This window comes from Cryptomeria japonica, chromosome 1, assembly GCF_030272615.1.
Source record: "Cryptomeria japonica chromosome 1, Sugi_1.0, whole genome shotgun sequence".
Taxonomy (NCBI): Eukaryota; Viridiplantae; Streptophyta; class Pinopsida; order Cupressales; family Cupressaceae; genus Cryptomeria; species Cryptomeria japonica.
The window spans coordinates 15,444,863-15,470,259 of record NC_081405.1 but is presented as its reverse complement, the minus strand read 5'-3'; the positions used below and the strand labels follow the sequence as shown (position 1 = coordinate 15,470,259).

The following is a 25,397-nucleotide window of genomic DNA, read 5'->3' as shown; positions in this document are numbered from 1 at the left end:
ATTCTGCAACATAAAAAATGTTGCAAATTTGAAATAACAAGAAGCAACAACCGAGCAAAGAGATCGGGTTATTAACTCTAAAAAATGACTTGACTTTTAGCATGTTCTATAAAGGTAAAATACCATGTTCTACAAATTTTTATAATTATGCCGAGAGGCATCTACAATAACATAGAAATATCGGTAAATCACAGGTAAATGCATGCATGTTTCAGTTTTTCTATAATTATTATTTTATTACTCTAAATAAAATAGAATCATTGTCACTCGTATATGAAAAGTATATGAAACTGTTACATCTTTAATGAGAGTGAAAGAGTGCAGCATTATTTAGCTTCATGTCTTTCTTGACAACTAATAAACATGCAAGACAATTATGTGATATGAAACTGTTACATCTTTAATGAGAGTGAAAGAGTGCAGAATTATTTAGCTTCATGTCTTTCTTGACAACTAATGAACATGCAAGACAATTATGCGATCTCTCGGTATTATTTTATGTCCCACAAAGAGATGGGGTTATTAATTCTGAAAAATGAATATAACAAACTAGCATTCGCTTGCACTATTCACTAAACACATACCTGTTAAAATGAATTGAAATTGAATGAAGTAAATTCATATGGGTGAAAAAAGAAATTAATCGTACAGAAAAGATGGAATGCTTTTATCAAAAAAATGGATAAAAAACATTCAAGACTGTAATCTGCCTGAAATCTTGCTTTTCTTCGTAAGTTGGTAATGGAGAATCTTTACCCTAAATTTCCTCGCCAACAAAGACAGACAGAGATTGAAAGCTTTTCTTCATAAATTATTGGATAACCTGTCTGCTTTTAACTGCAAAGAATCTTCACCCCCGTATAACAGGCAGATAACAATGCCGAATGCATATCTGGAATAACAAAATCATCAGCCTTGCAAATCAAGTAGCCATAAAATAATCAATGCAGCAAGTTCTGCTCTTTACGTATCTTCCTTGGGTGTAAAGATTTACGGGGACTTAAAGGAGAACTGCGTTGCTCCTTAGTATCTTTTTTTCTGGTCTTACTCTTGAAGCTTTTATTAAACGAATTCAGAGCTGTGTCGTTTCCATTTGCAGACCTTAAAATTTTCGTCTCTTCAACTCCACATATATCTCTGTTGGCTTCTTGGGCACCGATATGCTTGAAGTCTGTTAGTTGCGTGTTACTCTCTGATACCCTTTCCTGTGATACATTACTCTTGCACCTGGTAATACAGAGCCAGTCCCTAGGAGTCTCAATGTCATCGCCACCCATTATGGGTATGTGCCAGGAGCCAGTCTCAGATTCCTTAATTTGCATTCAAGATTAATTTGGGATCTTCCATATGAAACAAATAAAATTAATGAAGAAATTCTCAATTGTTTTAAGAATTAGGGAAGAAATTAGCAATTACCTGAATTACAATTGAAAAAGGGGGTGGCATGTGAAACTGCGGATTACGACTGGTTCCAGAAAACTTGACCTGTTACTCAGATTTAAACATATCATTAAACAACAAAAATTTGCAAAACAAAATGAATATGCACAAAAACATCTGCTTCATGAGTTTACATAGAGATTAGCGCACACAGATACAACAGGAAATCTACGTTTAATTTTATCTCATTTTTGCTACGATCATAGAAAAGGGAGCGACTATAAATCTCTCTTGAAATCCATTAAACAAAAAATAATGAACAATAAGCAACTTGTCATTGTAAAAATTAAAATCCAATCAAAAAGCAACCCCCAGTTAGGCTACCACAATAAGTAACTACCAATACAACTGATCTAGGAAGTGACTGCTAATACAAGTGATCTCGGTATCTTAATACAAGGAAGCAGGAAAAAATCTCCACTGTCCCAAAATTAAAAATCCCCAAACTCGCCGAGAATGTTTCTACCTTTCCCACAGATAGGAAGTCCAAAACTTGCATTAGCCCTTTTGATCTCATCAGAGTCCACATGATCCAGGCAGAATGATGCAATGGACTTCAAGAATAATAACTCTTTAACAGCCAACTCTACAACTTTCCTGCAATTTTGACAAAACTTGTCTTCCTTACAGTTCATAATAAGCATGAAGAATTTATTCTGCCTTTTTAATAAATGGGCATTCACCTGCTCGTTTCCACCACTTCTCCGCCCTCCTCCTATCTTTCATTACACTCCATGTAATGCCTATCAAATTTAATAATTACTATTTAAAGGTCCTAGATTGCAGTCTTTTTGAAGGCGTGACTGTCAATTACATTTAGGATTCGAATGTGTAAGCTCCAGGTGCAGCACTTTATAGTAATGAGTTACAAGACTCGCAGAGTCTGGCCCAGAATCTGGCCCAGACTCGGCGAGTCCAGAGGCGGGTCACCTCTGCCGAGTCTAGAGGACCCTGGACTCGGACTTGGCCGGGTCTAGCCGGGTCTGCTCAGACTCGCTGAGTCCTGAGCCCAGGACTCTGCCTGAGTGACAGTTTTATGGGGGTTTCGTCTTCTTGTTGGAAAGTATGATCTGTCTAAAATGTCAGAGGGAATTGATTCACAAGATACAGAAGGCCCCTATCTCTATGGTAGATTTGCTCTTATCCTTCAAAGCATGAGAAAGACTAAGAATAGACTCTTTAATTTTGTATATCTTAAAGGCAGGCGAAGTTTTTTTGGGGAAAGTTTTGATTTTAATATTGAATTTCAATCATAGGACCTCAGTCCAAACACTATTAGAGATACAACCAGCAATATCAAATACCATGTTTCAAGTAAACTTTCAGAAGGATGACAAGTCTTCGAAAAAAAAACTTAAAACCCTACAATAAGCTAAATAATTAGCAAATTATGATTCTAAATGTTAAAAATGTGAAGTTCAATGTATTTTTTTCTTTCATCTCTTTATTTTTTATTTTTTTAAGCTGTTTCTTCATATTTGGAGAGTTAAACATTCATATAAAAGGATGAGCAGATTATGTATCATTACAATGAATAAAGATATCGCCCTTCTTTTTCATGCATATAATCTTTAATGATGAACCACACAATTTTCTATATTATGTATCTATTTCTGATTATCTTTATTTTTAATTTTATTTGTTTATTATTATTTTATCTACTCTTTAAATTAAAGACTAAATGTAAAAAAAACTATCTAACAAGAACACTAATTCCTAAGACACAAACAAAGATTTAAATACTGACAATTCGGACAATACATTATCTTTAACAAACGACAACTCTTTTTAAAAAATTTATAATTATATTGAGAGACTTATGTGATGAATGTAAACTTGTGTATGTGTTTAAAGTAGCTTCTATTTGATGAGATTATTGTGTCTTTGAGGTTTATTTATTAAAAAAATGCATGAAACAAGTTTAAAATCGTTAAAAATCTTTGAATTTCTTGGGTTTTTCAATTTGTCGAGTCTTGGCCGAGTTTTTGCCAAGTCCGAGCGCCGAGTCCGGGTCCGAGTCAAAAATCAATGAGCCAAGTCTGAGGCGAGTCCGAGCCTTGTAACTATGCTTTCAATGGTAGACATGTTGCAAGGTGTGCACCCTTGGTCTCCTTGTGTTGTGCAGCGCAAGCGATGGGTATGCAACATGGCTTAACCGCCTCCCGTGTATTCTGTGTCACACAATTGTATCGGGCATTAACAGGTTGATCATTTGGTGCAACGGCAACCATGTTTCCAACAAGTGGTATCAGAGCTTGGTCACGGGTTCAAACCCCCCGCTTGCGCTAGGGGGGGGATTGTTGCAAGGTGTGCGCCCTTCGTCTCCTTGTGTTGTGCAGCGCAAGCGACAGGTTTGTGACATGGCTTAACCACCTCCCCATTGATTCTATGTGTCACGCAGTTGTATCAGGCATTAACAAGTCGATATTTTGGTGTAACGGCAACCGTGTTTCCAACAAGGCATTGGTTTGAAACTTCTCACCAACTTCATGCTTTCAATGATAGGCATTCAAATACATGCTTTAAGTGGTAGGCGCTCAAATACATTGCCAAGTATGCAGTGAAAGTGAAGTGTCAGTCTGAAAGTTATCACCGACTTCTGAAATACATATTTGGAAAGTAAGCGACGGGTTTGTGACATGGCTTAACCACCTCCCCATGGATTCTATGTGTCACGCAGTTGTATCAGGCATTAACAAGTCAATATTTTGGTGCAACGACAACCGTGTTTCCAACAAGGCATTGGTTTGAAAGTTCTCACCAACTTCATGCTTTCAATGATAGGCATTCAAATACATGCTTTAAGTGGTAGGCGCTCAAATACATTGCCAAGTATGCAGTGAAAGTGGAGTGTCAGTCTGAAAGTTATCACCGACTTCTGAAATACATATTTGGAAATATTCACCCAAAAATGCCAGCTTCTACTGCATGTCACAAGTTTGTAAGTGAGACCGTTGTTAATTGTGATATTAGTGCATAATTTCTGCCACTTGCTGTTAAAATTGCAACTAAAAAAATGCATTCATATGTCAATAGGAAAACCATGTGTTGTTAACTTTCAACATTACATTGCACATTAATGGAACAAAAAAGGAAAAATTTGGTTCCAACTGGCCAACAAATCCCACTAAAAATGGCTTGGGCACTGACAATCCATAGAGCGCAAGGTCTAACTATAAATAGAGCAACAATAGACACTGGAAACACTAGCTGTCAAGTGTTTACTTGCTAAACAACCATACAACTATTTAAAGCACAGTAAACTGAGTTCATAAACATAAATGATTCATATGAGAACAGAAATGTAAATCAAAAGAGTTTTCATGTAATATAACCGTTGCTTTCTTTATTTATTCAATGCTCTCACACAAAACTAAAATAAGGGAGTAGTTCTAATACAGTCCCTTTTCCTGACCTACAAAATAACTATATAAACTTGCCCAACAGTTGCCAAGGAATTCCAAACATTGACAACCACCCAAACTAATTGTAATGTCCCCTACTTGGAGGCAAACTGTTTATCAACAATTAATCTATATTATTGAATGCATCATTAAATATTATAACATCTCAATTTAAATGTTTAGATTAGTAGGCATTTACTTATTAATAATACAATTCCAAAACCCTATATATCAAGGTCTTATCCCTGTTACTTTTCTAATCCAAACTGAGGAGGGAAAATTATTGTGCTAGGGTGCTTAGAGACCATCTACAAGCAGGCTCCCTCAAGGCATTGGGAATGCATGTTTGCACCCATCTCAGGACTCTCCCTCAAGGCATTGGAAATTGGAATTGCCTGACTTGTGAGGATTTAGACCACCTTTCCCTCCTTACATAGGCACTAGCAGAAGACTAAGGACTAGACTACGAGTATGCTAACTTCTCATATATATATACTCATAGTATATATATATATATATATATATATATAGAGAGAGAGAGAGAGAGAGAGAGAGAGAGAGATTGCAGTCTACATTAATATTACTATTAAATTCTGCATAAGAACATTATCAGGCTTCATATATTAAGCATACATATTAAACACATCCCCATGCATACCACTGAGAACAAAGATGCTACTGCCTGTAACTTAATAACAGTTCTGATCTGATCCAATCCATGGTGATGTTACTGGATGCTTTAATTCCTTTCCTTTATATCTCTCAATGTGAGGGAGAGGTCACACCTCTTCATCATGCATGCCCTTTGGCAAGAGACACACCCTTTCACCATTAGCACCTTTTGAAAGAGTGCAACTCTTCATTGTTTCTGCCCGTTAAAAGGGAGACAACCTTTCATAATCAGATCTGCACTTCTTATTTAAATCAGATGTGCACTTTTGATTTCCAAATTATCCCCTCTCAAATGAGGTTCTCTTCTCCCTTTTATATCGCATGTTTGAGGGAGTCGCAACTTTTCATTCTATGTCTTTTGACCATTCATTAACTTAATTAAATTTTAATTGATTATATTTAATTATATTCTTTTCTATTTTAATTTAATTTTTAATATTTAAATTTTATTATTGTTATTTATTATTAAATTCTATTTCAAAGCAGGGACATTACACCAATTCAATCAGCTGACGAAGCATAACCATGCCCACCAACTAACCAGAAGTATAACATAACTAATATGTATTTTATGCTATCTAAATCAGCCCCCTCAAAAGAAAAGTCATCTTCCAAACGACAAACAATGAATAAACAATTAGTACTAAGGGGCAGATTTAAGAGACTTCCTTGGAGGTAGTGTAAACTGTGCCAAGTAAAGTGCAGCCAAAAGTTCTCATTCTCTGGATGTTTTGACCATCTACACAAGCTCCATTAACTAAGCCTTAGCCTTTTTATTGGCCATTCGGAGTTCTGATATCTCTCAGTTTCTCCACACGCTTACATTGTTCCAACTCTTTCAGTTGAGCCTATTGAGCTAACTAGGCTTGAAATCTAAGCCTTTGTTCTTCTAAGTCCTCATTTAATTGTTTTAAAATCCTCACAAATTTGTCAATTTCAGCAAATTGTACATTGGGCTTCCATCTCGATCTACAACATGAGGTAGAGGTACTGTTGTCATTTTATGACACCCTTGGTCCATCAGTAAGAACCGATTAGAGATACAATCCATGGACCAGTGTTGCCCTTTGTTGATCAAGGATAAAGCAAAAGGATCATGAAGTGTGAGGTGTTGCCTTGCCCGGAGGAAGTTCCTCCCTTAAGCCTTTTCTTCCTTCCCCAGAATTCCGGAACCCCAAGGTTCCGAAGTTCCTTCTCTTTGCCTTCTCTCGTTTTCCTTCTCCAGAGCTTCGGAACCCCGAGGTTCCGAAGTTCCCTCTTCATTTTCTTCTTTCTCGGAACTCCGGAGCCCCGAGGTTCCTTCCCTTTGCTGCCTCTCCTTTCTTTTCCCGGAACTTTGGAAACCCGAGTTTCCGAAGTTCCTCCCTTTCTTTCCCCTCCTCTCAGTTCCTCGGAACTCCAGAACCCCGAGGTTTCAAAGTTCCTTTCTCTTCTTCTTCCCTTTCTCGAAACCCCGAGGTTCCGAAGTTCCTTTGCTAAGTCCCGCCTTTTCCTTGCCTCCTTTTAAGTTCCCCGGAACTCCGAAACCCCGAGGTTCCGAAGTTCCTTTCCCTTGCCTTCTCCGGAACTTCGGAAGTTCCCTCCTAGCCTTTCTTCCTTCCTTTCTCCGAAACCCCGAGGTTCCAAAGTTCTCTTCCTTTGCTTCCCTTCTTCCTTCCCGAAACTTTGGAACCCTAAGGTTCCGAGGTTCCTTCCTTGGCCCCTTTTTTCAGTTCTTCGGAACTCCGGAACCCCGAGGTTTTGAAGTTCTTTCCTTGTCTTCCCCACTTCAGGAACCCGAGTTTCTGAAGTCCTTGGACTTCTTTCCGACTGGCGACACTTCCGGATGGTGTGATCGACACTCAAAGCATTAAATGCTTTGACAACTTTTGTGACTTATGCACCTTCTTTTGTGGAGCTACAGGAGTGCATTTAATGATTTTGGCAGGATTTCCATCAAGAGAGGTACAGGGCCATGCTTATTTGTAGTGAATTATGTCATGCCTGCAGCTTGCATGTACACAATGTCAAGTGCATGCACTTCCCTGTATTCCCTCACTGACATTTCCCTGCACACACAAGGGTCAAGGCTTCTCTTCCTTGACCAATGGTCTCTCCTCTGCGACTAGTTTTCTATATAAAGGTTGTTAAGCCTCATTGTAAAGGGTTCTCTCCCTGCTGGCTTGAGCTATTCTATGCTCTCCCACTTCTCTTGTATTTATCTTGCATTTATGCAGCTGTAAGTTTGGCCATTGGCCTTAAAATTAATTGAAGTCACCATTCTTGCCTTCTTTCAACTTATGTATGTTGTGTATGTTTCCTTACCTTCATCATAGGTGTATGTTTTGTGGTTCTTCTCTCATATATGCTGTGTTAAATTTATTTCTGAGTGTGACTTGTGGGAAACCTTCTCCCCTCTTGGTATTCCGTGAATTCTAACCTTCATATATGCATTGGGGCCACTCATACAACTGAAGTTTGTGAATCTTCTGGGTGTTTCAGTTGATTTTTTTGTGTCATTTCGAGTAGGTAGAGAAACAATCTCTTCTTGGTGCATCACCTCCTTTTATTTTAATCATTTCTCTCTTCCCTTTACCTCTGCAAGTTGTTAGAATAGGCTTAGGAGTAAGTTTTGAAATGTTGAGTTGGTTCAACACCTGCACCTGGATTGAGAAGGAAGTCGGCTGGTGCAGGGCACCTAACACTCCAAGCAAGCAAATTTTGGTTTTTCTTAAGTTTTTGTGTTGTCTTTTATGATGTAATAATGGACCAACCATGTGGGACTCAGTAGAGCCATGGTTGAGTTGTCCAAGTTTCTGATTGTGCCATTTGTGCTTAGGCCTAGGAAGTTGTAATGCTAAGGTTGATCACAGGAGTAGTACTCTAGATCATTGTCAACATGTAATAGGGGTCGATTGTATTGTGTTTAGGTCTTCTAGGATGCTTGAGGGCCTTCAGGAGCCTTGAAATGCACTAGAATGAAAAGTTGCAACCAAGGAGTCAAAAAGATGTAAAAGTTGCTGAGCAACATTTTGCATTTTTTTGGTTGATGGCGTTGAAAGTTGGTTCAACCAACTGAAACATGGGCATTTAAGCCAAAAACACCTTCATTGTACGGGTTGGAGAATCTGGTATGCAAGAACAAGTTTTTTGTTTTCAAGAAATCTTGTTTTGTTCACCGTTTTGACAGTTTTCTTCATTGATTGTTGCTTTGGTACGGTCCAGTACGGACTTGTCAGAGAAACCTCATTGCAGGGCATGAGTGTTCATTGAATTTACTTTCCAATAAGTTTGATTAGCAAGACCGATTGTCTTTAGTTGCAGAGATATCATCCATTCTTTGTAACTAGGTGTAAAACCCTTGCAAGTAGGGTTTAAGAGCAAAATGGCTCTAACCTAAGCATCTATTGATGGCACCTATTGAAATCAAGTGGAATGCTAGGTTAGGGTCTGTACATAGATTTAGAATAGGTTTTGTTGTTTTGCAGGCCTTTGTGGAGGAGATACAATGAAGCCCTAGGCTCACCGCTAGGAGTTGGTGAGTTAGGACAGCAACAAATTTGCAACTTTTGAGCACATATGGATTGGTGGAGCCACAACTGAGGCATGGTTGGGAAGCCTTGTGAATGCCCTTCAAGAATCCTAAATTGTTTTCAGCAGATAGTTTGACTGGTGAAGGTTTTGAAGCACAACTTTCCAAGTCACCCGGGTAGACCAAAACCCTTGAAATTAGGACAAATTTGGTTCCCATATTTGTACGGAGAACCCAGATGCAGATTTGAAATATTGTTTGTAACCCTGAAAAGGGTATCCAAAACTATAATTTATTTGTGGCCTTGTTTGGGAAGTTTTCAAACTAAGTCCTTAAAACTGCCAAGGGAGGGCTAATTGAATTAGGCCTATTTGAGCCCGGTAGAGACAAAGAAAGGCTAGAAAACCATGGCGATGGGTTTGAAGATGCTAAAAGCCTCAAAAGACTTCAAAGACACTATGTAGATGTATTTTGAGCCCATTGAATGAGGTTGGAGTGTTGTGATCCTTGCAGGAGTTGTTGGAGCCTTAGGAGTGGTGTGTGGAGATTGAGGTGGCAACCTCAATAGGAGGAGTTGATTGTCTATGACCAGTGGCTATACCTTGGAGGCAAGCCAAAGTGGTTCAGGCCTTGGACGTCTCAAAAGTAAAACCCCTACTAAGTGCCATTGGATGGGCTTGAGTAGTTGAAGGGTTGAGTAAGACAAGTCAATCAAGAAGGTGAATTGAATCAAGCTCCAAGACTCTCTGCATCACCGGCCTTCTCCGGAGATTCAACCCCCTTGCGCAAGGTCCCACACTTCGGGGTTGTTTCCATGTTTCACAAGGTTGTTGAGTTGATAGCTCAGCAAGGGTGCGAGCTTTTGTGATAACAGGTATCTGAACCAATATTCAATGAGTATAGAACTTCTACAACCTTCCAAGTTGATCCTCCAAAGGATGGTGAAAATCACAATAGAACCCATTTGTGTTGTGTCTTTGGTAGTTCAGTAATGACTACCCATGAGAAATATGGATTTGGATGAACTCGTTAGGAGAGTCTCCTTCCACAAATTGTTGAATATGGATTTGGATGAACTCGTTAGGACAGTCTCCTCCCACAAATTGTTGAATATCCCTGGCTTCTTGTAAGACCAAGAGAGAATGAGTCTTGTCTCACTGCAATATTAGCTACCTCACACGTAATATGTGCTATTGGTTCTAAATATTAAAAATACTACTAAATAGTACATAACGGACCAACAGGATTTGGCTTCAAGAGTTGAAAGGAAATTTCTTCTTTCTCACTCTATGTTGAGCTATGTGGCTCTATTGGCCCAGAGGACTTCCTTCTAGCTGAAGACTAGGGAGTGACAAGAGTATTTTGTTCTAATTGTTGCTCTGTTTCATGTGTGGGACTCAAGAAAGTTTACTTTGTGACATCAATAAGAGCCCCCAATATGCTCAACCACTCGTCTATATTCTCTGAGGTCTCTTTGGATAGTTCTACCAATGTGATAATAGAAGTAGGTTCTCCATGTGTAGTAACAGAAGGTATATTTACTTCTATGATTTCCACCTCCTCATCCCCTTCATTGTCGCCTTCTTCTATGGGTCCTTCAAAAAATAATTCAGTTTGTGCACCTTTTCTCTTTCTTGTAGTGGTATTGTTGGTCCTGGCTTCCTATCCTTTAACTTCCATTATCTGTAAACCCAAGGACTTCTATCTGAAAATAGAGGGCCAAGTAGGATCATATTCTATATCAGGTTGAAATTTGCTACTTGCCAATGACGGTGTCTGTGCATAAATTGCATTCGAAAACAGTGCAATTGCATGATGTGTCTTATAGAAACCTTTATTGCTTCAAGAATAGGAACTCCTATATTCTTACCAAGAGTTCTTCTGCCCAGTTGTACATCTGTCCCTTTGTAAACCCAACAATGTACTCAATCATCCAAACTGCAATGTCTGAAGTTCACGTAGCTCTTATTAGCATAACATTTGAATAGCTAGTTCCTTTTGGCTTTAACTGACATGAGTTGTGGGTTTTAACACGAGTTGTTTGACTTTGAAACTATGAAATTTCAAATTTTGAAGAGTTTGAGGATCATATAACATGTATAATGTTTGAATTATGACAAATTGATAGGGAAATTAGACTTTTATGTTTTGTAAATGCATTAATTTCTTTTTTTATTTCATGTAATTATGAGGTTTTTTTTGCTGAGTGTTTGTCGAGTCCAAGTCAAAATTTTGGGCTGCCAAGTCTGAGTCAAAATTTTGACCTACTGATTCCTAGCCCAGTCAAAGTCCTAAAACTATGATTTGTATAATTGAATAGCCAGCGAGTTTGATCAGAGCCATTTCATGCATCATGAAATGTGTAGGTTAGTGTCTTCCCATGTGTCATGGAAGAAATACAATAATCAGAATTCCACAATTTATATACTCCAGTTCCACAATACTGGAACTTATAATTTACTATAAATTGAAATAGTTTATAATCAAGAGAATATTAGGCCTCAATGACAAAAAATACATGAAACCAAATAAGTTACAGATGATTAAACAAGCAGGATAGATGAGTAAACAAAACATTGTGAATTTCTTCAGAAATAGTGAACATGACCAGTGAAATACCTGATGTCTTTCCTTCCATATTGGGAAAAAGCTACTCCCTAGCAATTCAAATAAGTGATCTCTCATTTCATCATTTGTCACAATAAGGCTCTTGAATCTTACAGCTGCATACAGCCAATACCTGGAATTGAAATAATTCAGACTTACCACTTGGTTAAAACTGTGAAATATGCAGAACCAAGAAACTAGAGGGGGAGATGCCATGCATTATTCTCAGATTCATAAAACAGTGTGCTTTTTCCCTTTATGAGGAAGAACTTGTACTATTATAAATGAGTTACATCAATATGCTGCATAAAATCATATTTTCCTTATGAACAGAAACATAGATGAATATTAAAACTTTTAAACTAAGTCACCAGTTTACAGTGTACACAGATCAGCTCCCAAATGAAATCTGGGTCTCTGCATAGTCCAGCCTAGTCTACCATCGATGTCGACAGGGCTCTGCATAGTCCAGCCAGGTTCATCTGGCTACACTCTACAGCATGCTCAGGCAAACCCATGTGGCTCTGCCATGCTTAGCCCAGACCAACTGCAAGCCGTGTGGCCTTTCTCATTATTTTTTGCCTTTTTTCCCCCCCTTTCTTTGTACTCTTTTTTCAAAAAAAATCATCAGATTTCACAGAAAGGAAAAGTAAAATAAAACCCTCCCACACCTTGCTGATACAAAAACGATAAGAAAACAATTTCTTTATTAATAAAAGTGAACTTATACAAATGGTGCCATTGCAGTAAAGAAGCTGAGAAGTATGTGGTAAGAAGGCCATCTTTCCTGAAGCATCTCCTTCTATTTACTTTTCTGTCCAATGATGGCCAATGAACGTGTGTAAAAATGACAATGTTTTGAAGGTGGTGTTATTATCATTTGTGTTGCAGCTGTTTTAAATCCGTATCCCACTCTTTCATTTTTTTAGTTTTGGAGAATTGCCTTTTATTTTAAGTCTTCAAGTATTACCAACTGCATTTCTCATAAAATGTAATAATTCCTGGTTTCATGTTATTAAGAACAATGCATGCTTTACTTGTTACTGCCTTTTTCATTAGTATCATGGGTTTTTCTTTTAATTTTAAAGCTCTCAATGGGCTTCACACAAACGGAGTCATGGGCGAAAGCTTTTACTATTAAGGTACATGTGACATAAGGATGTTGGCATTCTTCATGTTGGCAGTCCAGTACCATTCTTTAAAAATGTTGATGTCATAAGGATCCAAGATGGTGGACAATGTGGGAATCTGCGTGTGAGTCCAAAAAAGAGCCCTCATGAGGGGGAGAATTGTACCAACCACCTCATGAACCCTGAGACATTCCCTCTTTACCTCGAACAATTTGACCAGAATGGTCTCTCGGTGGTGGGCCATTTCTTTACATCTTCAATGATCCGTTCTCCCTTTTCCTTAATGTCTCGAATCCATTCCTTGACAGCTTTGGCAGTATCACGTACTACTTCAAACTCTGTTGCAGTCCTTTGTGCCAATGCCAATGGGGGGACATGGGATTTAGGGGCATGTTGCAATGGTTTTAACAGGTGATCAATATATCCCTCAGCCTGCTCAGCACGAACTCGGTACATGTTTCCCATATGCTCATTCTTGTTGTCTTGTCTTCAACTTGTCAATTTCACCTCCTGCTGTTGTGAGTTGTTGCAGAGGTGTGGAGGTGGCTTTTAACATGAAATGAATTCCATTTGGGTCCATTTGAGGTTTGCATCCATTATTCTTCCTACCGATTTCACCATTTTGCCTAGAAAAGGGCTACAAGGAATGAGCCCCTATTGGGTCTCCAAAATCCGATTTTCAAGGGTTTAGAAGGAAACGGTCCAAAAGACCTTGCAACAAGGTTTGATTTTCTTCAATCATTCACCTATCCCCAAGTGATTTTGGTGGTTTTGGTTTCCCAACTCACCGTACAATGCCCTAACCCAAAAATGAGGGTTTTGAAGGGTTTCTAGGTCTCTTAACCGGCAATGACTGGTCAAGTTTGTGAAATAGGCATCAAAAGGTCTTGTCAAGGCTTCTCCTTGCTATGGCAACTCTGTATGGACTTCATGGACCCCTCCAAATGATTTGGTTGTGGTTTTGTGTTCACCTCTGCACTAAGCACTCAAATTTCACCTTGTCTTCTCTAGCCGGATTGCTCCTGGACTCGCCTAGAACAAGGTGGTAGCCATATCAAACACCACTTCCTAAACTTCTCCCTGCATATGTACACTGTACAAATGGTTGTCTTCCATGTCCCAACAGGTCGTGATGGTAGCACGGAGGGATTCTATGGGAAACCATTTTACATAAAATTGCTATTTACAAGCCAAAATTGGCTGATTGAAAACAAAACTATGAAAACACCAACACACACTAACTACAAAGCTTGAAATGAAACAAATGACTCTGAAACACACCAAAGAAACTCAATCCATAACTGGATCAATGGATTCAATAACATGCATTCCTAACTCCATCGCTAAGCACTTTTAGGACAAAAGTTGTCATGACAACTTTTATAACTTTTTGCTTTTTGCTTTGCCAACCTATAAAACCTATTTTAAGTCATTACTCATGACTTTTTAAGCATTCCTAAGACCATACTAAACCTCCCTAATGCTCATACCAAGTTATGCCACTTTTGACCATCAAGAAGGTCAATTTCCTACTCAAACTACTACCTATGCACAAAATGCAAACCTAGGAAGAAAACCAACTCAACTAGGCCTACACTTGACTCAAAACAAACATCACACACTCAACTTGGACCCTCCTGGAGTCATTATTAGGAACCTGACTTGGCTAAGGTCAGTACAAGCCAAAATTGGATAAGGATTATGAGCCTAAGTCCTAGGTGCTCCTGCACCATTCTCCCAAACAAAAGAAAACTAAGTCACCTCCTTGGGAATCAGATTTTGATCAATGCCTAACTTCTTAAACTCTGTCTCAAGCACCCATGTAGCTTCAGCATCATCCATATCCTGCCATTTGATTAGGTGCTCCCAATAGATTTGATGCCTTGTCTTATTAGCAATCCTTGAACTCAATACCTTTTTAGCCTTTGGATTTGGTTTTGCTGGTAGTTGAAGGTTGTTTGCATCATCTGATACCTTTGAGTGACTGCAATCTGAACCTTGGATTGGTCCTTTGTAAGCAACTAAGTCTGCTATGTTGAAAACCGGTGACAATCCTATGTCACTAGGTAGGTCCACCTTGTACGCATTTTCACCATACTTGGCTAGAATGGCACATGGACCCAACCTTCTCATTTGCAACTTGTTAGGTACTCCTTGTTGTAGCCTTGTTTTGTTTAGATGCACCATGACAAGATCTCCTACTTGGAATTGTAGGTTCTTCCTTCTCTCATCAACTTTTTGCTTGATCTTACTTGTGTTCCCCATCAATGCTTGCTTGACTGATTCATGTACCTCCTTCATTGACTGAGCAAAGTCTTCTGCATATCCACTTCTTGTTGCTGCATACCCTAAGTCTCTTAACTCCAATATACCCCTTGGGTGAACACCATAGACCACTTCAAAAGGGCTCTTGTCAGTGGTCCTATTCATTGTGTCATTGTAAGCATATTCAGCTTGTGGTAGCACTTGATCCCATGTCTAACCATACTCTTTGGTAAGGCACCTCAATAAGTTCCCTAAGCTCCTATTCACCACTTCGGTCTGCCCATCTGTTTGTGGATGGTAGGCTGATCCAAAAGATAGGTTGGTGCCAAGCTTTTGCCAAAGTGTTTTCCAAAAATGACTCATGAACTTTGAGTCTCTATCTGAAACAATGCTCATGGGTAAACCATGTATCCTTATTACTTCCTTGAAGAACAAATGAACTATTTGGCATGCATCATGAGTAGTCTTGCAAGGTACAAAGTGGGCCATTTTACTAAATCTGTCCACAATGACATAAATGTTGTCAAATCCCTGCTTTGTCCTTGGTAACCTACTACAAAGTCCATACTAATGCACTCCTAAGGTCTATTTGGTATGGGAAGAGGTTGGTATAAACCAGCATTTGAAGAAGTGCCCTTGACCTTTTGACAAACAATACAAGTCTCCACATACTTTTTCACATCTTGATTCATCCTAGGCCAATAGTAATACCTCTGAACCAACTCTTGAGTCTTATTGACTCCAAAATGACCACTAAGGCTGCCATTATGCTTCTCTTGTATGAGATTTTCTCTCATTGACCCTCTAGGCACACAAAGTTGTCCACCTCTAAACAATAGTCCATCTTGCAAAGTAAAATCTGAATACTCACTATGAAAATGATTTTGGTATTATTTGCACACCTTGTAGGCATTTGAGAAGTCTTCATCCTCCGGGTATAGGTCTCTAAATCTGTCAATGCCTATGCTCCTTAACTGAATTTCTTGGACTGTCAAAAGTCTTATGCTCAATGCATCAGCAACCCGGTTTAACTGTCCTTTTTTGTGCTTGATTGTGAATGTGTAGGTTTGCATATACTCCACCCACTTCATGTGTTTGTGACTGAGTTTGTCTTGTGAGTTTAGAAAGCTCAAAGCTTGGTTGTCTGTATAGACTACAAATTCCTTAGGAAGGAAATAGGGTCTCCACTTCCTCAAAGCCTGCACTAAAGCATATAATTCCAAGTCATAAGAGGTGTATTTCCTCTTTGCATCACTTAGCTTCTCACTATGGAAAGCTACTGGTCTTTCTTCTTGGCTTAGGACAACACCTACTGCAACATTGCTTGCATCACATTCCACTGTGAAGAGCTTCTCAAAACTAGGCAACACTAACACCGGTTGAGTAGCTATCTTCTCCTTCAAGGTTTCAAAACCTCTATTTACTTGTTCATTCCACTGAAACTTTGCCTTCATTTCACCTCTAATGGTGTCCAACATTGGTGCACATATAGCACTGAATTGCCTAATGAACTTCCTGTAGTACTGAGCTAGTCCATGGAAGCTTCTCACCTCTGTTGCTGACTTAGGAGTAGGCCAATTTACTATGGCTTCAACCTTGCTAGGATCCATCTTGAGGTTTCCTTGAGACAACACAAACCCAAGGTAAACCAACTCCTGCTTAACAAATTCACACTTGTCCAAGTTCATGGTTAGCTTCTCTTCATACAATCTTTGTAACACATTTTGCAAATGATTAATATGATCTGCCCTATCCTTACTGAAAATGAGAATATCATCCAAGTATACCACCACAAATTTACCTATGAAGTCCTTCATCACCTCATTCATGAGTCTCATGAAGGTGCTTGGAGCATTGGATAAGCCAAATGGCATTACAAGCCATTCATAAAGACCCTCTGTTGTCTTGAATGCGGTCTTCCATTCATCACCCTCCTTAATCCTAATTTGGTGGTATCCACTTTTAAGGTCAATCTTGGCAAAGTATTTGGCTTCCCCTAAACAATCCATTAGGTCTTCTATTCTAGGAATTGGAAACCTATATCTGATGGTGATCCTATTTATAGCTCTAGAGTCGGTGCACAATCTCCAAGTACCACCTTTCTTTGGGGCTAAAACGGTAGGTACAGCACAAGGGCTAATGCTTTTCCTAATTAGGCCTTGGTCTAAAAGCTCTTGGATTTGCTTGGCAATCTCAACATTTTGTTGGGGAGTCACCTTGTAAGTTGCCTTGTTAAGCAAGGATGCTCCGGGAATAAAGTCTATTTGATAGCTTATGGTTCTTTTAGGAGGTAAGGTGGCTGGCTGTCCATCACTCACTATTCCCTTGAACTTCTTCAATAGGTCTTGAACCTCTATTGGCAAATCTGGCTGCTCTTTCTTGTCTTCCTCTTTAAGCTTCATTACTAATGCAAACCCTATACCTTCACCTTCCTCAAGTGTCTTCAAGAACTATTTTTCACTCACCAAAAGAACATTAGGACCTGCTGCCCTCTTCTCACCTTCCTCTAGGATAGATTGGATCTTGAATGTGACTCCATCTTTCTTGAATGAGTATGCATTCTTGGCTCCATCATGAATAGCTTGTCTATCAAATTGCCATGGTCTTCCTAATAGAAGATGGCATGCATCCATGGGTAGGATATCACATAACACTTTGTCCTTATACCTCCCAATGGTAAAATCCACCCATGCTTGCTCATTGACTAGGACATGTTGGCCTTTGTTCAACCAAGTGACTCTATATGGGTTGTTGTGAGGTATCCTTTGCAATTTAAGCTTACTCATTGCCTCTTCTGACGCAATGTTGTCTGTTGACCCTGAATCAATGATCACTTTGCAAATTTTGTCCATTATCTTGCATTTGATCCTAAATAATGACCTCCTTTGACTAGGCTCTTCTCTGACAGGTTCTTTTATCAAAGTTTTCCTTATCATCAAGTTGTCACCTACCTCTGATTCTAAGGCAACCTCTGAAATCTTGCTGCTTGAAGTCTCTTCTTGAAGATAGTTCACTCTCCTTTCACTACCTTGTGATGATGATCCCTTCTCTGGACACCTATATGCTAGATGACCAAGTTGGTTGCAATGGTAACACTTCATTGAGGCAAAATATGAGGAACCTCTACCTTGTCCACTAGATCTTCCTCTAAAACCACTATTTGACCCCCTTCCTCTATTGAATCCTCCTTTACCAGTGCCACTTTCTTGCTGCTCGGTGAGTTTAGACTCCCCATGTGTTCTTTGCTCTGAACTTCTTCCTCCAAAGCCTCCCCTATGGCCTCTATTTTCTTTTCCTCTTCACCTGCCTCTATTACTACTTGAATCATGTTTTCTTTTCAGTTTTTCTTCCACCTTAAGGGCAAGTTGATAGCTTTGATGAACTGTCTTTGGGCTCATTAGACTAAGTTCCTCTTGGATGTTCCACCGTAGTCCATTTAGGTACCTAGCAACTTTAAGACTCTCTTCTTCCACCGCATGAGATCTAAGGCTAAGTTTGTGAAACTCCTCCGTATAGCCACTTACATCAAGCTCTTTTTGTCTTAGGTTTTGTCTCTTCCTATGAATCTGCACTTCATAGTCATCAGGGAGATAGACTTCTTTGATTTTGACTAACATCCCTTTCCAAGAAGAGATGGGTGCTTTACCAATTTTCTTTCTCTCATCTTGCACAAATTTCCACCATGTGAGAGCAGCTCCTCTCATCCTAGACTTGGCCACTTTGACTCTTTGGGCTTCAGTTATGCCTTCACATTCAAAATGGTTAACCACTTTTGCGTCCATCTTACCGGTAAACAATGGCAATCCTTCTAGTGATTTACCACTTAAGGCTTTCAATGCCTTTAAGAAAGGTTCTTGTTCTAAGATAGGATCAGGTTCAGGTACTTTGACTATCTCTGACACTTCTTTACCCTTCCCTTCTACTCCTTCAACCTTTACCAACACTTCATCTGTCTTGGTTTCAATCTCACCAAGCTTACTTTCCAATTCAATCAACTTCTCCTTTAGGAATCTATTTTCTTCCTCCTGATCATCCACTTTCTTTGCCAACTCTGCATTGGTCACCATGTTGTTGTCTCCTACAGATTCCACTGAGGAAATCTACTCACTTAGCCCAAATCTTATAGGCTCTGATACCAATTTGATGGGGTTTACCTAGCTTGCTCACACTTCACCTAGTTGGAGTTGCTCCATTCCCCCAACCTCTCCAGGTCTCGCTATGCTCCAAGACCTCCAAGTCCTCCTCAATCTCTTCTAGGGCTTGCTCTTGCCAATTTCAAGGTGTTTGCAACAAGTGTTTAACTAGGAACCCTACCATTTCAAAGTGTTTCCCATATGCTCATTCTTGTTGTCTTGTCTTCAACTTGTCAATTTCACCTCCTGTTGTTGTGAGTTGTTGCAGAGGTGTGGAGGTGGCTTTTAACATGAAATGAATTCCATTTGGGTCCATTTGAGGTTTGCATCCATTATTCTTCCTATCGATTTCACCATTTTACCTAGAAAAGGGCTACAAGGGAGCCCCTATTAGGTCTCCAAAATCCGGTTTTCAAGGGTTTAGAAGGAAACGGTCCAAAAGACCTTGCAACAAGGTTTGATTTTCTTCAATCATTCACCTATCCCCAAGTGATTTTGGTGGTTTTGGTTTCCCAACTCACCATACAATGCCCTAACTCAAAAATGAGGGTTTTGAAGGGTTTCTAGGCCTCTTAACCGGCAGTGACTGGTCAAGTTTGTGAAATAGGCATCAAAAGGTCTTGTCAAGGCTTCTCCTTGCTATGTCAACTCTGTATGGACTTCATGGACCCCTCCAAATGATTTGGTTGTGGTTTTGTGTTCACCTCTGCACTAAGCACTCAAATTTCACCCTGTCTTCTCTAGTCGGGTTGCACCTGGACTCGCCTAGAACAAGGTGGTAGCCATATCAAACACCACTTCCTAAACTTCTCCCTGCATATGTACACTGTACAAGTGGTTGCCTTCCATGTCCCAATAGGCCGTGATGGTAGCACGGAGGGATTCTATGGGGCAACCATTTTACATAAAATTGCTATTTACAAGCCAAAACTGGCTGAGCGAAAACAAAACTATGAAAACACCAACACACACTAACTACAAAGCTTGAAATGAAACAAATGACTCTGAAACACACCAAAGAAACTCAATCCATAACTGGCTCAATGGATTCAATCCATTTGTATTCACATTGTAAGCAAAATAAGCCAAAAACAATGATAACAGTCCGAAAATGAGTAGTTTCAGAATGTTAATCAAACAAAATCAATCTTCCAACCTTGGTAACCGTGCAAGAGGAGGTTCTTATAGTCTTCCCCACGTGTGGAGGCATTCTAGGGTGCTGTGCTATCCCTAACTCCATCGCTAAACACTTTTAGGACAAAAGTTGTCATGACAACTTTTACAACTTTTTGCTTTTTGCTTTGCCAACCTATAAAACCTATTTTAAGTCATTACTCATGACTTTTTAAGCATTCCTAAGACCATACTAAACCTCTCTAATGCTCATACCAAGTTATGCCACTTTTGACCATCAAGAAGGTCAATTTCCTACTCAAACTACTACCTATGCACAAAATGCAAACCTAGGAAGAAAACCAACTCAACTAGGCCTACACTTGACTCAAAACAAACATCACACACTCAACTTGGACCCTCCTGGAGTCCTTATTAGGAACCTGACTTGGCTAAGGTCAATACAAGCCAAAATTGGATAAGGACTATGAGCCTAAGTCCTAGTTGCTCCTGCACCAGCTATCCTGATATAGGTGAACATAGGGATTGAATAAACCAGGTGTCGTACTTTTGTACCAAAATGGTAGCCTGCTCTGAGAGCCTTATGTGCAATCCCCTTTGCATCAACCTGACTAGGCGCCTTGTAAAGGCGTCATTGACACGCTCATATTGACCAATTGCATAAGCGGGGTTGTTCTTTTCCCTTTGAGCTATGTCGTAGTAGTGCAACTGAGGGTAGCATTCATACACCTTGACTTGATTTGGGCCGTTCCTGATTTCACCCTTCTTGATTAATCCTATCAGCAGTTGGTGTCGGGCGAACATATAAACCAGGTAGGAGGTCATGGTGAAGTACTTATTTTCTTCAAGTTCGACCAGCTGTGTATGGATATTATCACTGATGATCTGAGCCCAGTCGAACTTGGATTTCCTGACAAAGACCTGCTCCGTAAAGTAGAACATCCACTCTTCAAAAACGTTAGACTGAGGGAGTCCCATAAACCGGTTGAGTAAGGTAACCATATCACCATGTTCGTTATGAAAGTCACTTCTGGGGGTCTTTTTACTGATTCTAATACTCGGAGGCCTTCTCTCCTTATACCATTCTTCGTTTATCAATGTCCTGCATTTAGCAAGATTCATGTCGTAAGCAACTTGTGCTTCATCTATGGTTGTAGCAATGGGATTATAAAGAAATGGGATGTCAAATGCATCCCCAATGGCCTCAGGTGTGAAGTCAACTAGCACCATATTTTCTAGAACCACTAATTTGGTCTCTGGCTGATAATGTCGGGCAGCCTCAACTACTAGCTCATAATTTTGCACGGATGGAGGGAAACTTGCCGCCTGAGCAATACCACTTTCCATCATCCGCCTGGGCTTGCCATCGGCGTTAGGAGAATATACCCGGTCTCTGAAGTCCTGAATGTCTATGTGGCCCAAATCAGTATCACCTATGTTTTCCCATATGCTCTGGACTTTTGACTCCCTCAGTCCTCCAATCCGGTACTGGTACTTATTCTTCTCGCCTTTACAGGGAATGTCAGATTTAGAGACCCAAGATGTTTCGATTGCACCAGGCATCTTTGAGGATTCTACTACAGATCTAGGCATTTATCCTGCACAACCGGATGCGAATTACGAGACGAGATGAAGGAAACAAACAGGTTAGTCAAAATAGAGGATGATGTTAGCATTAAGATTGACGATCAACGAGGTAATCGAAATTTGAAAATATTGCTAAAACACGACATTTAAACAATTTAAATCTGATCGTTTGGAAGCTAAATGCAATATGAAGCTGAAAGTCAAGTTGGTTTGGCTGACTACTGTTCTTGGAGCAGATTTCGAAGTGTTACTCCTGATTTGTTAATGACGGAAAGCTTTCGGATGCTTTGGCTTGCAACTCGGCGCTTAAATGTTCTGATAATTGAAAGTTGATTGTTTGAAAAATGCACTTGGAAAAGAGTGCTTTGGAAAATGATTGATTGATTGATTCCAAAGGTTTAAGTTTAAATTTTCACAATTCATTCTGCAAGTCCATCTTATGTAAAAGAAATATGATCGCTTCAACCATGTGAAAGACGAATTTATCTTATCTTGCAGCAATATGATAGGTTGAGATTAAAAAAATAGTTGAAAATCGGTGATGAAGGGAGAACCTCTCGGGCTCGACTCTTTAACCTATGTCCTATTTCCTTCGGATGAACTTAATTCCTTTACGATTTTTGGCTTACAAGGGTTTTGCGCGATTTAAAAGTTAGAACGATTTGTTGCACTTGAAAATACGGCAGACCGAAGGTTAAATGGCGACTTAAGACTTACCTCCCTTTTCGGCCTCTCCTTGCTTGCGGGTTCCTTAGTCGCCTTGCGCAAATTCGGATTCCAAAAGCAAACTTCAAAATGCTGGAAGTCGGCTTACAAGGGTTTTGCATGACTTAAACGACTCCTGCGATTTGAGGACTTTGGCTTCCTAAGACTATTTGCAAAGAATGAAAGATTTTGGCAAGAAGAGTGCTAATCGTGCAAACTGAAATTTAGGGTTTCAACATGAAATGGATATGCATTCACACTTTCTTTTATAAATTTCTCCTCTGAGCTTTTCGGCAAAAATAGAAGAATTCGTGAACTTTTGTTTTTCAAGCTTCCTGCAAGATTGTGAAGTTAAGTCTCCTACAATTTTAGGCTATAAGCTGATTTTACAAACTTTAAGTTGTTTTCAGGCTTTTTTGGAGGATTTCGCGATTCTAGACTTTTTCGGCCTAAAATGGCACTTTGCGCGATTTATAACTTAATGTCATTTTTGGCCGACTTGAGCATTTTGCGAGATTTTAAGTTATTTTCGGCCTACTTGAGCATTTTGCGAATTTCGGGCCAAAAGGGGCTTTTGATAAGTTTTAAAAAGTTCACACTTTCGCTTGGTTTGGCGAACTTCGGGCCAAATGTATGCGTTGAAAAGGTTTAACTTTTGACGTTTTAACCCTGGCCCCCAAAATTCGGCCTAAAAGGCCCTTTTGCAAGCTTTTTTAAGTTTTGCACTTTTCACTTAGGCCCCTGAAAATCGGCCTAAAAGGTCCTTTTGAAAACTCTTTTAAGTTTTGCGCTTTTCACTTAGGCTGCCAAAAATCGGCCTAAAAGGCCCTTTTGAAAACTTTTAAGTTTTGCGCTTTTCACTTAGGCCCCCGAAAATCGGCCTAAAAGGCCCTTTTGAAAACTCTTTTAAGTTTTGACGTTTTCACTTTGTTCGGCGAACTTCGGGCAACTTGGGTCTTGTTGGTGTTTGTTTTATCATCTACCAAAACATTAGAATAGGATACCCGAAGGCATTCTATCCTCTCCTGAAAAATCACTACAAATTCCAAGGTCTATATGTGCGAACAAGCGACTTTATTGGAATAGCTTTTTGGGTAGTGTATGCTGAAAATCTCAAGGGGGACTTATGTTTAACAACTGTCTTGAACTGCTGGACTTAGATGGATTTAGCAATTTTAGGCTCTTCTTTTTGGGGCGGGGTGTTTTCTGGGATTTAGACTTTCAAAAGAAAGGAGAAAAGAGATACGGTTCAAGAAGGCTAATCTAATCCTACGAACTCCAGAGACAGTGTCAATTGGGTACTCTTGAGAAACCAAACCTTGCTTCGCCACACTAGGGACAACTACACAAAGCCGGTGCAATCTTCAATGGATTGTGCTTATGATTAAGATGTTGGGATGCATAGAGGATGAGCTCAGGCTAACTTTGCACGGTGAAATGGAAATCATCCATTAACCAAAAGTATGAGAGGAGATACACCATTGATTGACACTTATCAAATCCTTCATTCAAATCTATATTAATTTTAACTAGGTGTTGAGGAAATTGAAACCATGCAAATCATTCAAACAATAGGGATTACAAAGCAAGCGCACATGCAATATATTATCTGGAAATTACCTTACGCAACAATACATCAAAAACCTCACACTCTCCAAATGAGAGGAGGTGGCCTTATATAGTTTTTCAAAAATAAATGAACGGCCGAGATCAAACAGTGATCAAGGGCCCAGATTGAAAGCTACAAACCCTAATTAGGGTTTCCCAAAACTAACTACCCTCGACCAATGAGAAAATTACATTTGGGACGCTTGTCCTTCTTGCTAAAAATGAACCATCAATGAAAATAGAAGGTTGTTGCATTGTGAAGTGTGCCCTTCTAGAAGCTTCTGGATAAGTCAGGTTCATCGAACCTGGACATGTTCACTTGGAACGATCTGATTGGTTTAAAGATGACGAGGCACCACCTCAACGTGTTGGATGTCTTCCTTGAATTCTCCAATTTGTGTCAAGAAATTGTCTAAGTATGGAAATTTGATTCCTTCTTGTCACCATTTGATTCTGCTTGGGAGCTTGTCTTTTTTAATTTCTTCAGGAGATGAAATCCTTCAAGAAGTTGGAAATTTATTTAACTTTTCCATATTTTCACCAAGTCTGAGAACTTTTTCTTTCTTGATGCCTTGAGATTCTTTCAAATGCCTCGAATTTGGAGAAGAAATCCCTTCGTGAAGTATTTCTCATACTTAGCCAAATTTTGGCCCTCTCTATGCTTGGACAAACTTTGCTCGTGAACTTGTCCTCAATCCTTTGTTTGGCTTGAAATTCCAGCTACGATCTCTATGATAATCCCGCTTCTATTTCCTATTGCAACCTGTAAAATCAAAGGAAAATAAGTTAGAAATCTATCTTGGATTAAAGAAAATCGAGGCTGCGAATGGCTAAGTGTTTGGAGATTTCATTTCATTTTCATACTTAGCCACAAAAAATGGATTTTCATACGTAAATTCTTCAATCCTAAGGATAACTGTGATCACAATCCAACACCAAGTGTTATAACCCTCTTACTTAGTCAATAAAATGATTTTCCTTCACTAAGAATTCGAATAAATCCACTAAAATCATTTTCAATGACTGAAAAACTCAGAAAATGCACAAATCTGCATCGTAAATTCAACTTCACCTTCGATGGGGTGAGAAGAAAAAGACAAGAAGACAGAAAGATCTTTAGAAAAACTCAGAAAATCCGAATGATCTGCCTCCTATTAGCTGGTTATACTCCAAAATCTGCGGATTCTATGACAAGAAGCTC

The 25,397-nt window shown here is 39.4% G+C and overlaps 1 protein-coding gene across 1 annotated transcript in view; it reads right to left on the bottom strand.

Annotated features, from left to right (window-relative positions):
* Positions 1-358: 358 nt before the first annotated feature.
* Positions 359-25,397, bottom strand: part of LOC131028195 (proteinaceous RNase P 1, chloroplastic/mitochondrial) — a 73,993-nt gene continuing 48,954 nt past the window's right edge. The window contains exons 4-6 of the mRNA XM_057958436.2: positions 11,647-11,767; positions 1,417-1,485; positions 359-1,310 (exon numbers count right to left, since the gene is read on the bottom strand). Coding sequence (XP_057814419.2) covers positions 942-1,310; positions 1,417-1,485; positions 11,647-11,767 — 559 coding nt within the window. The 3' untranslated portion in view covers positions 359-941. The remainder of the gene's footprint in view (positions 1,311-1,416; positions 1,486-11,646; positions 11,768-25,397) is intronic.